Source organism: Bos javanicus, chromosome 7 (genome assembly GCF_032452875.1).
Source record: "Bos javanicus breed banteng chromosome 7, ARS-OSU_banteng_1.0, whole genome shotgun sequence".
NCBI lineage: Eukaryota > Metazoa > Chordata > Mammalia > Artiodactyla > Bovidae > Bos > Bos javanicus.
Genome location: NC_083874.1, coordinates 18,420,710 through 18,433,513, shown reverse-complemented (window position 1 = coordinate 18,433,513; position 12,804 = coordinate 18,420,710). Strand labels below are relative to the sequence as shown.

Here is a 12,804-nt window from a genome sequence, read left to right as displayed (position 1 = left end):
CCTGCAGCCACCTGGAGCTAGACCCAGTGGTGGCAGAAACCAGGGCGGGGGACCCTTATGGAGCCTGAGAAGGGAGGGTGTCCTTGGCTCCCACTCCCAATGCTGCACAATCCAGCAGTGACCAGACCAGACCTCATCCCAGCCTTCTTGGTGCCCAGAGGCTAGTGGGGAAAATAACACATTGAATGAATAATAATATAAATAATTAATGCTACAAAGGAAGAGAACAGGATACTTTGTGAATGCAAAACCAAGGGGACGTGGTTGTTCAGAGCTTCCCCAAGGAAGTGATATTGAACCCGCAAAGCGGAGAGTGAAAGGGGAGAGGTGGGGAGAGGGTCTTCCAAATGCAGAAACAGCACATGCAAAGGTCCTGTGGCCAGAAAGAGTTTCTCCCACTCAGAGGTCAGCAAGGTGGTTAAGTGGGACTGGAGCCCACAGCACAAGCGTGAGGTCAGTGCCAGGTCTGGAGCCATCACGGTGAGGCCAACAGCAGCCAGGGGCCATCAGGGGAAGAGGTGGCAAGTTTCTCAGATGTTCCAGGGGATGGCAGTGAGGCTGCTTCCACCCCAGGTGAGTCAGACAGCAGCCTGGGCAGGTGACTGTGACTTTTTGTTTTCTTTTTTCTTAGAACTGTTTTTCCGTTAGAGGATTCTTTCAAACCCTTTTTGGCTTGGGGATGAGTCAGGATCTCTCTGCCTACAGATAGCCCAGACCGTGCAGTCTGGCCCAGCCACCTTAAACACCTCCCTCCCTCCTTGGGCAGGTTTGGAGACTGAGGCCCACAGAGGAACAAGGACCACCCGAGGTCATTCAGAAGAGGACTGGGGGGAAGCTCAGAGGAGGGGTTTCCAGGGTCCCAGGAGCACCGCCCTGTGGCTTCTGTCTCCTCTGCTGGATCTATAACTCCAAGACGGCCAACAGCTGGGTGTCCCGGTCACCATGCTGTCCTCAGTGCCTGCAAACAGGAGGTGCTTCATCCACAATTACAGAATGGGCAGTCCCAGCAGCTTTTGGAAACACCCCAGAGGTTGCGCTCAGAGGATCGGCAGGAAAGGGTATCCTTTCTGAGAGTGGATACGAGAGACAGATACAGGAATATGGAGAGAGAAAGAGACAGAGAAACTGCCAGAGACATGGAGAGAGAGAGAGACAGCAATGGAGACAGATAGACTTGGAATGAGACAGTGGAGAAGCAGAGATCAAGAGACACAGAGAAAGAAGTGATAAATGGGAGGCAGATACGTGCAGAAGAGACTGAGTGGATGGACACACAGGTTGGGGGCAGGCAGGGAGGCAGCAGGGTCAGGACCACCACTCAGTGGTATAGGACACTTTGTGTGAATTTCAAAAAGAGTCCCCTTCCTGAGGCCCTCTGACCCCAGCTGGATATTTTTGTGCAGTGAACAGCCTGCCCCGCCATCTAAGGCAGCCAAAGCAAGCTCTGTGTTGGTATCTCCAGCAGCCAGCACCAGACCAGGCACACAGAGCACGCTCAACATATGCCCGTTGAAGTAATGGACAAAGTTAGATAATGCCAGAATCCAGTCTGGAGTCCCAGAGAGAGAAGGGAAGGGAGGAAGGCAGAGCAAAACCGAAGTGGGAAGTCCGGGCACCTGAAGTTTCTGGCTGAGCCACAGATGCCTCCTCTGGGAACCACCTGGGTTTACCTGCCACCCAGGAAAATTCCCCTCCAATTTCTGGGAGCACAAAGTGAGCGGGCAGCCAAGGCGGGAGGTGGCCCCTCCCCGGGACGCCGCGGGCCCCAGCGAGAGATGGTAACTGCCAAGTCTCACCCGAAACTCCTCACAGCCCAGACTTGCTTCTGGGGTGGAGCCAGGAACCTGAGAGGCCCTGAGGCGGGGACCAGGCTTCCCCTATTTTCACAGCCCAGAGATGGGAGGGGGCTGGCTTGGGGTCACCCAGAATAGGAGTCAAGGGAAAAGCATTCCTGGAGATGAGTAAAGAGGGAAGAGGAAAGGACGTGCTTGGGGCTGAACTGTCAATGGAAGGTGAAGCTCAAGGCCAAGTTAGGGAGATTGAACTTGGCCGTGTGTCCAAACACTTAATCTGTTATTCTATACACACTCAATTCGGTCCCTCTGTACCTAGTCCCAGCCTGAGTGATCCTGGGTGACTTAGAGGTGACTCCTAAGACTGGGAGGACAAACAGACCTCCCTGTTCTGTGGGTCAGGAGTGAGCCAGGCGGGCTGGAGGCTTAGGACCCAGAGGCCAACTGGGAGAGGGCTGCTGAACCCAATGGAGATTGGGCGTTAGTGCCAGGACCTTGAAAATGTAGGACTACGTCAGGTGAAAAAGACCCGAAAGCACTTCCTGGGCAGAAAATACAAGTCTGGAGGTGTGTATAAATCAGACAAATGTTCGACTTCCCTGGTGGTACAGTGGATAAGAATCCACCTGGCAATGCAGGCGATATGGGTTCGATCCCTGGGCCAGGAAGATTCCACATGCTGCAGAGCAACTAAGCCAATGTGCCACAGCTACTGAAACGTGTGTGCCTAGAGCCTGTGCCCCACAGCGAGAGAAGCCACTGCAGTAAGAAGCCTGTGAACCGCAACAAAGAGTGGTGTCCATTCACCACAACTGGAGAAAGCCTGAGCACAGCCATTAAGACCCAGTGCAACCAAAAACAAAAAATAATCATCAGAAAAGTGCTGGGAACAATCCAGAGTGTACAATAATGCTGCTGTACGCAAAAGGGTCAGGGTTGGACCAGAGAGAAAGATCAGACCTCAGACGGATCAGAAATGGCTGCATGACGAAGGGGGCATGAGAGCTGGGACTTTGAAGGATGAAGAGGAGTTTGCAAATAGAAACAGTAAGGCATGCAAACTGAGCAGAGAGGCTGTGGCCCGAATTCAAAGAACATGATGATGGCATAGCAGGAGAAATGACTTGAGGAGTAAGATCAGTAGATGTCAGATTTCTCCAGATCCAAGCAGACTGCCACTCAAGGCCAAGAAACCCAAGGAGAATTCCCCCTGGCTCCTCCAAGCTGTATTAGGCCTGCTCCAACCACTCTTATCTCTCCTCCGTGGGTCACAGGTACTGTCCACTTTGGTCTATGGCAGCACTTGATGGGGATGCTTTCCACAAGTGGTGCTGGGATCTCAGGCCAGGCTTGGCCCTCTCTGTGCCTCAGTTTTCCCATCTGGAAAATGGGAATGTCAGAAGCCACTTTTGCTGTTTGTGTTCATCTCAGGACTGGGAGGACTCCAACAAACACTGTGAAGGGAGTAAAGAGATAACAGGAAGAAAGAGAGAAAGAGAACAATGGAAGGGAAAAAGACTTGCACCCCTCCTCCAGGCCAATACCAAGAGACAGGTCCAACATTATTATTTTAGAACGCGGTGGAGCTGTCGAGGATTAAGAAATGAGTGCTGATTTGCATGTGATTTGCATGAAATTTGCATACTGTTTGTGAAATGTCAAAAAAGGCCTGAAAATGCTTTCTCCCACCCCCACCTCAGCCAAGAAGCAGGAAACTCTCCCCCTTCTTCTATCAGGGACCTGTGCATGGGCTGGGGACCCTTCAGTTCAAGGATGGCCAGGGCAGCAGACCTTGGATGCTCCATCTGTAAAATGGGTCATAATCCTCACCACCACTGACAATCCTTTCAGTTGGCAGACTAGAGTAAGTGGAGGCCAGGCACAGACCTTGGGACATAGTGAGAACCAAAGAATGGAGCTGGGATGACTATTAGAAGCCCCACTTTCCTGCTGGGTCCTGGGGGTGGGGGTGGGGGATGGGGAGTGGGCATGTCCCTCAGCGTTTGCGTGACCCACTGAGGCTGAAAGCAGGCAGGAGCAGGGGCCTGAGCTGCCTGGCCCCAGCAGGAGGAACGCCAGTCCCGGAGAGGCTTGTCTGAGGGGAGCCTAGTGGAGCCCCGCAGGCCTGGTGCTGTCCCCAACCAGTGGAAGACAAAGTCTGATCTGAGCGCTACTCTCCCCTTGGCCATGATTTATTATCCATCTGTCCCTACTCTCGGCCCTGCAGCCAACAAAACTCTTAATTAAAACATTATTTCTTCCCAGACTCCTGAGCCTCTGCCCTGTGAGGCCAGCATCCAGGGCGTGAATGCAGCCCCCTAGGGTGCATGTGAATGGGCTACCCCAGGCGGTGGGTGGACTGCATAGAGGACCCGATGCCCTGTGGCCAAAGATCAGAAATACAATTGAGTTGCCGAGTTCTTCTTGGAGGGCCTTTTTTCTTTTTTCTGTCCCCACACTGCAGCTTGCGGGATCTTAATTCCCCAACCAGGGATTGAACCCTGGCTGGAAGCACAGCAGAAGCAGAGTCCTAACCACTGGACCACAGGGAGTTCCCTACCCAGAGGGTCTTGTACCCAGAATTCCTATAACGCACTGCCTGGAATAGTCCGGATCACCCCCCATGATTATCATCAATGTCTCAGCACTCTGCCAGGCACAGACCCCCACCCCCAACCCCCACCCATTCAACCAGAAGACCCTGTGCTGCAAGTGAAGGACGCCGACAAGGGAAGGGCCTGGGTACAACATGCAGAGAGGTTTGGGGGAGGGGCACAGTGCGACACTGGAGTGCTGAGAGAGGGCTGGGGTACTCCACCTTCAGTCATTTGAGATTTCGTGAGTAACCAGCCACACCCACCAGCTGAGGCTGTTCACAGTAGAGGGAGATTGTGGGGGCCCCAAAGAAGACAAGGTGCTCACTGTCTGGGAAGAAGGAAATCCTTCCTGGAGGAGGCTGCAATCCCCGGTGGACTGGAGCTGAAGACAGGGGTGTGAAAAGTGCTTCCAGCAAGGGGCACAGCTTGGGCAGAGGCATGCCTGAGAGAATGTCCAAGGCAGGAGCTGGTGATGCCCACAAGCTCCCCTCCTCTCCGCTCTATGCTTTTCCATGTGTGACATCCTCCGGCTGCCTCCCAAGATGACACTGTGGATCCCCCTGGGCACTTGAAGCTCCAAGGTGGGAGCCATGGCCTCAGGATCACACAGCATAACTGGAAGGCTGGCTGCCCTGGAGCAGCAATGTCCTCAGTCGGTGTCAAGGACTAGGGCTCCGTCAGAAAGGTCCCAGGTGGTGGGCAGCAGCTGGGCAGGCCAGTGTTTCAGCATCTATCCTGGGAGCCCAGAACCTTGGAACAGCAGGAGGGAGGGAATAAGAGAATTTCAATCCAGGCCCCAATAAAAGGATGAAAGACCAGCTCTCTGACCAGTCTTCCTTCTTACCTTTCCCCTAATACCTGCCACCAGCTCCTCCCCTTCCATCATCCTGGTAGCCAGAGTAGCTTGGCACTTGGAGCCACCTGGTGGCAGTCACAGGAATTGCAGGCAAAGAGTGCAACTACACCAAACATGCCAACCAAAGCCCACTCTTTCAATGGTAGGAGAAGGAGTAACAGAACCCAGAGCACATGAGCAATTTGCCCAAGGACACACAGCAAGTCAGGGCAGCATTACTCAGGGCCACGTGTTAGTTCAAAGGGAAGTGAGAATGAGGCCAGTGACCCTACCCCAGGGTCTAGAAGTGTAGGAATATGAGAGGGGTGATGGTCATCAGAGAGAAGAGTTCCTTTTCGTCTCTGGGCCTCAGTTTACCTATCTATGGTCTCCATTATCTCCAGGGTCCCTTCCATGTCCCAAGTACTAGAGAGGCTTACCCTGAGTGAGGTCAAGGCTCCCAGGAGATTCCCCTCCCCATCCCAGCCTGCTCCTTCAGCCAGCAGCCTTGGTCCCCTCGGCCATGGCTCCACGTCCTCCAACCCAGGTTACCTGCAGGAGGGATACAGAAGGACACAGGTTACAGGCCAATGTAGCCCTCACCTTGGCACTTAAGGCCTCCTGGTTTGCTTGGTATCCAGCCAGTGCATCTTTCTGCATCTGCCATGACTCGCTTCCACCCTAGAGATCCTCTCTCTTGCTTCCAGGAGCCACTAGGACTCCAGGAAGATGTTCTGAGCATCCTCTTCCTCACCTCCAGAAATCATACAGTCAATAAACATTTGTTGAGCACCTACTGTGTGCCAGGCACTGAACTAGGGAGACAGCAGTGAATAGGATGGATAACAATGCCCTCACAGAGTTTACAGTCTAGTGGGGGAGATGGGGTGAAAAGAATTAGTAAAATATTAGCAAAAATAATCAGTGAAATATAGACAAGTTAGTTCCAGGGAGAAAGATAAAGCAGGTGTTGGTGGGATGCAGTTTTAAACAGGTGGTCAGGGAAAATTACACTGAGGATAAGTGTACAGGATAAGATTACACTGAGGATAATCTACACTGAACCAAGCCCTGAAGGAGCTGAGGGAGGGAAGCGGAAAGCATTCCAGGTAGAGGGAACGGCAGTGCAAAGGTCCTGAGGTAGGACCACACCTAGAGAGTTGGAGGAGCAGCAAGTTGACTGTCTTAGTTCAGCTGCCACCATCATTCTCCATCACCAGACCTCCCCCCTCCACCAGTCTATCCTTCCTGCAGAGGGTGCCTGTGAGCACCTGAGTCAGGCCACACCCCTCCTCTGCCCATAGCCCTCCAGGGCTCCCATCTCCCTGGGGGGGTCAAAGCCCAAGTCCTCCCCATGGCCCACAAGGTCCTGCATGACCTGCCCCAGCCCCTCCTTGCCCTCCCCTCCTCCCTCTCTTCCCCTCGCTCACTTTGCCCCAGACACAGGGGCCTCCTCAATGTTCCTCCAACATACCAGGTCTTGCCCGAGGGCATTTGCATATGTTGTGCCCTCTGCCTCCTGTTTACTCTTGTTCTCTGTTTAATCAGGTCCTTCACATGGTACTCTGAAATGTCACCTTCTCTGAGACACCTCCCCTGGCCACTGTTGATAAGGCAGCAGCACCTCCATCACTCTTGACCTTCCTGCAACTTTCCACAGCACTTATTACAGCCTGATGTTTTAATCACATATTTATTTGGTTCCTTGTCTGTCTCTCCCACTAGACTGACTGGGCTCCATGAGGGCAAGCCTAGTCTGGGTCCCTGCTGAATGCAGTGCCCAGCACATGACCTGGCATACAGTAGGCAATTAATGAATGCTTATTGTATATTGAACATTGATTGTGCGGGCATTTGTGCATCATTCAGCTGCTAGGCTTTGTCTGGCCACTGCCAGGAACATCCTCTCCCAGCGCACCTCCATCTCCTCCTACCCCGAGACCCTCCCTCGAGAGGTCCTGGAGAGGCAAGCCCTCCTACGGCATCTTGAGCCTTCAGGACTGTCATCTGAGACTACTGCTCTCAAAATATATCCCCCAGGGACTTTCCTGATGGTCCAGTGGCTAAGACTCTGAGCTCCCAATGCAGGGGACCTGGGTTCGATCCCTGGTCAGGGAACTTGATTCCACATGCTGCAACTAAGAGTCTGCATGCTGCAACTGAAAGATCACGCATGTCACAGTGAAAATCAAAGATCTCAAGTGCTGCAACTAAGACCCAGTGCGGTCAAATAAATATTTTTAAAAAGCCACCCTGGGCTTGGTGGATCAAGCCTCTAGGGGCCCAGCAAGCATCACCCCCATAAACTCCAAGATAACACAGAAAGTTCCAGTTCCTCCCCCATCCAGCATGTCTATCCTGGGCTCTGGGACCAGCCCCTGCCCATCTCCTCCATCTCATTGTCCATCTAGCCAAGCATCAGCCTTCACCATGTCCCAAAGCTGCCCCAGGGGTCTGCGTGTGCTGTTCCCATGGCCCTTCTGCCCAACCCCCACCCTCCTTGAATTGGGAGACCCACTCGTGTCAGGTCACCTTGGCCAGGGGACCTCTCTGGATATCCCCAGATGGCCAGATCAGAGCATGGGCAGCAAGGGCAGCAGGAGTTTGTCGGGAAGACAGGAGTAGTGGGGGAAATGGATGAGCAGAGAAGGAAGAGAGACATACATACATACATAGAGAAAAACAGCAGAGACAGAAATGAATAGAGACACAGAGAAACAGAGACAGGAAGAAGGAAAGGAAATGAAATTTAACAGGGACAGCATCCCCCAGAGAGAGACTGACGGAAAACAGAAAGATCAAGAGAAATGCAGGGGAGGCTTCAGAGAGGCAGAGTGATAAAAGAAGAAAGCCCGCAGGGGGATCGAGCAGCCCTCCTGACCTTTCTTGGCACCTGGCTCCCTCCATCTTTCCTTCCCAGCGGGTTCCCACAATAGCCAGTGCTTGGAGGGGAGAATGGGGGCGGCAAACACAGGGGTGAGAAGGGCCCCTAGTCACCCTCCCCAGCAACCACCATCCCACTCCTCCCTATCCCAGCCAAGCTCTCTCCTCGCCTCCCCCCAGCTTGACCCACTTCCCAACTTCCCACCGCACTGGCGATGCCAGCCAGGCCCTGGGGTGCCCTGCTATCTTCCTCTAGCACCCCCAGCCAGGACCCCAGCCAGGCCCAGCAGTGCCCCCTCAGGCCCCATCCATCCTGACCCACCTCCCACCCAACCCGGGATGCCAGCCAGGCTCTCAGTTCCTTGCCATCTCCCCCATAGGCCTGACTCACCCGTCGCCTGGGACCCAGCCAGGCCCCCTGTTCCCTCCCCAGCCCTGACCCACCACCTCCCATCTTCCACCCCAACCAGGCCCACCAGTGCCCCCCAGGCCCCATCAATCCTAACCCACCTCCCAACCCATCACTCCAGTTCCCCGTCGTCTCCCCGGAGCCCTGACTCACCCCTCACCCGGAACTCCTGCCAGGGCCACCTGACCCCCGCCCCCAGGCCCCCGCCCCAGTTCCCAGGTCGCCGCCCCAGCCCCCGGCCACCTGGGGTCGCTGACGAGCAGCAGCACCGAGCCGTCCTGTAGGCGCACGTCGCGCACCGTCTGGTGGTCGTCCAGCCGCCGCGCGTTGTAGTAGAAGGTGCGCTTCCAGGAGCTCACTCCCTGGCCCACGAGCTGGGCGCGCAGGTCGCTGAGCGTGTCCCGCGGCCGCACAGTGAGCGGCAGCAGCAGCGCCTCGTCCGCCAGGTGCACCTTGATGTGGTAGCGCTTCCAGCGAGACAGGCCCCGCCGCAGCCCCTCCATGGCCCGCACCGGGCGCTCGGACCCGGCGCAGGGCCCCGCGCGCGCGCGCGCGCGCGCCCGCCCTCCGCACCCACCCGACCGGCCAGGCCGCCCGCCCCCGCCGCGGCCGCGCCCCGCCCCGCCCTCCTGGGCACGCCCGGCGCGCAGGCTGGAGGCCCCGCGAGGGCGGGGAGCGGCGGGAGACTCGCCGGCCTCGAGCCCTCACCCGCAGACCCTCACCCTCACCCTCGGTTTACGCCGAGATGTATTAAGTGCCTACTGCGCGCCAGGCAGATGGAGGCGCCCAGGGAACCAGGGAATGAAATGTACAGAAAACAGCCGCATCATCAAGATCACTGTGTAAATGCACACTGCATCCGATCGTGGGAAGTGCCAGGCAGGGACCAGAGCTCCAGACTGGCCGGCTATTTCAGAGATCAAGGTCAAGGGAGGCCCCTCTGTGGAGGTGGCATTTGAATGGAGATCTGACGGAGGAGTGAGCCAGCCACGCAAAAGGTCACAATCAAGAGTGCTTACTACATGCTGAGCTGGGGAACAGCCCGTGCAAAAGCCCTGGGGCAAGACCCTGCCTAGTGTCTTGGAAGAACAATGAGGAGGCCAGTGGGGCTGGAGCAGAGTGAGCTAAGGGGGCGGGGGGACGGTGGGGGCGGAATGCAGCAGGTCGTGCAGGGCCTTGAGGGTCCACACGGAGGACTTGGGCTTTTACCCCAAGGGAGATGGGAGCCCTGGAGGGAAGTGACTGAGGTTTGTATTTATATCTGACTCTCATTTAGTCCTTATTTCCTTGATGATACATTCAACCAGTATTTATTCTGTGTCCAGGCTGGGTGAGTGATGCTGTGCACCAGAGAAATCTCAATTTAGGGCTATGCCTTAAAGGGTCACCCAACTGAAGGTCAGAGACACAGAGCTGGACACACAGATTCCCAGTGCTATGCGGTCAGGGTTTGAGTGGTAGAAGAGACCCCAAGCTGGAAAAGGCCAGTAGGGATAGATGGCTTTCCAAATGGGTGGGCATGGAGCACTAGGGCTTTGGCATATGAGTAGGAGTTCAACACTCCTGACAAGGAGTTACCTGTCCATGATCAACAACTATTTAGTTGTGTGCCTAGTGGGGAGAAGCAAGAGTCAAGGCTTGTGGCCAGTGACGGTCAGGGGAGGCTTGTAAGCAGGAAATCACCTACTCCCAGTTCCATACAGTTCCCCCACCCTGGCAACCCCTTTCTCAGGCTCCACCAGCCTCTCCAGTCTTATCCAAGCGCCCTCTTCCTGAAAGCCTTCCTTGAATGCTGCTTGCCCCCATCCATCGCCATACCTGCCAGGACAGGACTGACCAGTTCTGGGTGTCCAGAATGTTGACTTGACCTCAGAGAGGCTGTCTGTACTTAGAAGCCAGTTACTGTGGAGCCCCTTGGGGGCTCCTCTTTCAGCAGTGACCAAAAGCCGGGGAGGGAGGCTGAAATCAGAACAGGGCAGTGGACAGATGGAGAGTTCTGAGCCCGACCCTGACCCTTGTATGTTTCTTAGGAAGGAACTTAACCTCTCTGGGCCTCAATGTTGCCATCTGTCCAATGGGATTGTTACAAGGAGTGAATTACTGCACGTAAGCACTTTGAAATGTTCCTGAAACATAGTCACTGGCTAATTGGCTATGCGGAAAGAATCGTCAAGTGCAATTAAACTCCTCAAGGAAAAGCAAATAAAAACAAAAATAGCAAACAGGAAAGAGAGAGGAAAAAAAAAAAAAAAAACCCTGCTCAGTGACAGATGGCCTTCTAAATACTTGATTTTAAAAAAGAAAAGAAAGCTTCCCTTAATTCTCACATGGCACTATTATCTCCCATTATACAGATCAGTAAAGTGAGGCTTGGGCTTCCCAGGTGAAGGTAGTGGTAAAGAACCCGTCTGCTAATGCAGGAGATGTGGGAGACACGAGTTCAATCCCTGAGTCGGAAAGATCCCCTGAAGAAGGAAATTGCTACTCACTCCAGTGTTCTTGCCTGGAAAACCGCATGGACAGAGGAGCCTGAGCTCTACAGTCCATGGGGTTGTAAAAAGTCAGACATGACTCAGTGACTGAACAACAACAGCAACAAAGTGAGACTCAGAGAGGGTAATTTCCTTGAGGATACACGGAGGAAAATGGCAGAGCCAGGATTTGAACCCTAGCCACCTGGCTTCAGCCATCCTGCTATTGTCCGCTTTCTATGCAGCTTCTTAGACAACCATCAGATTTCAGATGGCGATTTTAAAGGTGGCTAAGAGCAAATTTAATTGGATGGGGCAAGCAGCAGTGGCCACAGGACAGGTCAATCCTCATCCCAATTCCCAAGAAGGGCAGTACTAAAGAATGTGCTAACCATTGGACAATTGCACTCATCTCCCACGCTAGGAAGGACATGCTTAAAATCTTGCATGCTAGGCTTCAGCATTATGTGAACCAAGAACTTCCAGATGTCCAAGCTGGGTTTAGAAAAAGAAGAGGAACCAGAGATAAAATTGCCAGCATTTGCTGGATCGTAGAGAAAGCTAGGAAATTCCAGGAAAACATCTACCTCTGTTTCATGCACCATGCTAAAGCCTTTGACTGTGTGTGTTAACAAACTGTGGAAAGCTCTTAAAGCAATGGGACTACCAGAGCATCTTACCTGTCTCCTGAGAAACCTGTATGGGGGTAAGAAGCAACAGTCAGAACCCTGTATGGAACAACTGATTGGTTCAAAATTGATAAAGGAGTACGACAGGGCTGTCTGCTGTCACCCTGTTTGTTTAACCTATACGCTGAGCACATCATGAAAAATGCTGGGCTGGATGAGTTATAAGCTGGAATCGAGATAGGTGGGAGAAACATCAACAACCTCAGATATGCGAATGATACCACTCTAATGGCAGAAGGTGAAGAGGAACTAAAGAGCCTCTTGATGAGGGTGAAGGAGGAGCGTGAAAGAACTGGCTTAAAACTAAATATTAAAAAAAATAAGATCATGGCATCCAGCCCTGTTACTTCGTGGCAAACAGAAGGGGAAAAGGTGGAAGTAGTGACAGATTAAATAAGTTAAATAAGCAGGGTGACAATATACAGCCTTGACCTACTCCTTTTCCTATTTGGAACCAGTCTGTTGTTCCATGTCCAGTTCTAACTGTTGCTTCCTGACCTGCATATAGGTTTCTCAAGAGGCAGGTCAGGTGGTCTTGTATTCCCATCTTTTTCAGAAATTAAAAGATGCTTACTCCTTGGAAGGAAAGTTATAACCAACCTAGATAGCATATTCAAAAGCAGAGACATTACTTTGCCAACAAAGGTCCGTCTAGTCAAGGCTATGGTTTTTCCTGTGGTCATGTATGGATGTGAGAGTTGGACTGTGAAGAAGGCTGAGCGCCGAAGAATCGATGCTTTTGAACTGTGGTGTTGGAGAAGACTCTTGAGAGTCCCTTGAACTGCAAGGAGATCCAACCAGTCCATTCTGAAGGAGATCAGCCCTGGGATTTCTTTGGAAGGAATGATGCTGAAGCTGAAACTCCAGTACTTTGGCCACCTCATGCAAAGAGTTGACTCGTTGGAAAAGACTCTGATGCTGGGAGGGATTGGGGGCAGGAAGAGAAGGGGAAGACAGAGGATGAGATGGCTGGATGGCATCACTGACTCCATGGACGTGAGTCTGAGTGAACTCTGGGAGTTGGTGATGGACAGGGAGGCCTGGTGTGCTGCGATTCATGGGGTTGAAAAGAGTCGGACATGACTGAACGACTGAACTGAACTGAACTGAGTGACAGATTTCCTCTT

The 12,804-nt window shown here is 53.3% G+C and overlaps 1 protein-coding gene across 3 annotated transcripts; it reads right to left on the bottom strand.

Moving 5' to 3' along the window:
• Positions 1 to 235: 235 nt before the first annotated feature.
• Positions 236 to 9,098, bottom strand: TINCR (TINCR ubiquitin domain containing). 3 transcript variants are annotated; one of them, XM_061422552.1, is made up of 3 exons: positions 8,761 to 9,068; positions 4,716 to 5,140; positions 236 to 3,247 (listed from the first exon to the last, which is right to left on the bottom strand). In XM_061422552.1, exons 1-2 carry the CDS (start codon positions 9,018 to 9,020, stop codon positions 5,068 to 5,070), a joined length of 333 nt encoding a protein of 110 aa, XP_061278536.1. In that variant the 5' UTR covers positions 9,021 to 9,068; the 3' UTR covers positions 236 to 3,247; positions 4,716 to 5,067. The 3 variants fall into 3 exon arrangements, with proteins under 3 accessions (XP_061278536.1, XP_061278537.1, XP_061278535.1); XM_061422553.1 differs by lacking the exon at positions 236 to 3,247 and adding an exon at positions 5,666 to 5,777 and having other exon boundaries at positions 3,972 to 5,140; XM_061422551.1 differs by lacking the exon at positions 236 to 3,247 and having other exon boundaries at positions 3,972 to 5,140; positions 8,761 to 9,098.
• Positions 9,099 to 12,804: the final 3,706 nt, after the last annotated feature.

Coding starts and splice junctions, on each gene's coding strand:
- TINCR (XM_061422551.1), bottom strand. CDS start 9,020: ATGGAGGGGCTGCGGCGGGGCCTGTCTCGCTGGAAGCGCTACCACATC. Junction 5,141..8,760: donor CTGCTCGTCAGCGACCCCAG/GTGGCCGGGGGC, acceptor TGCTGTTCCAAG/GTTCTGGGCTCCCAGGATAG.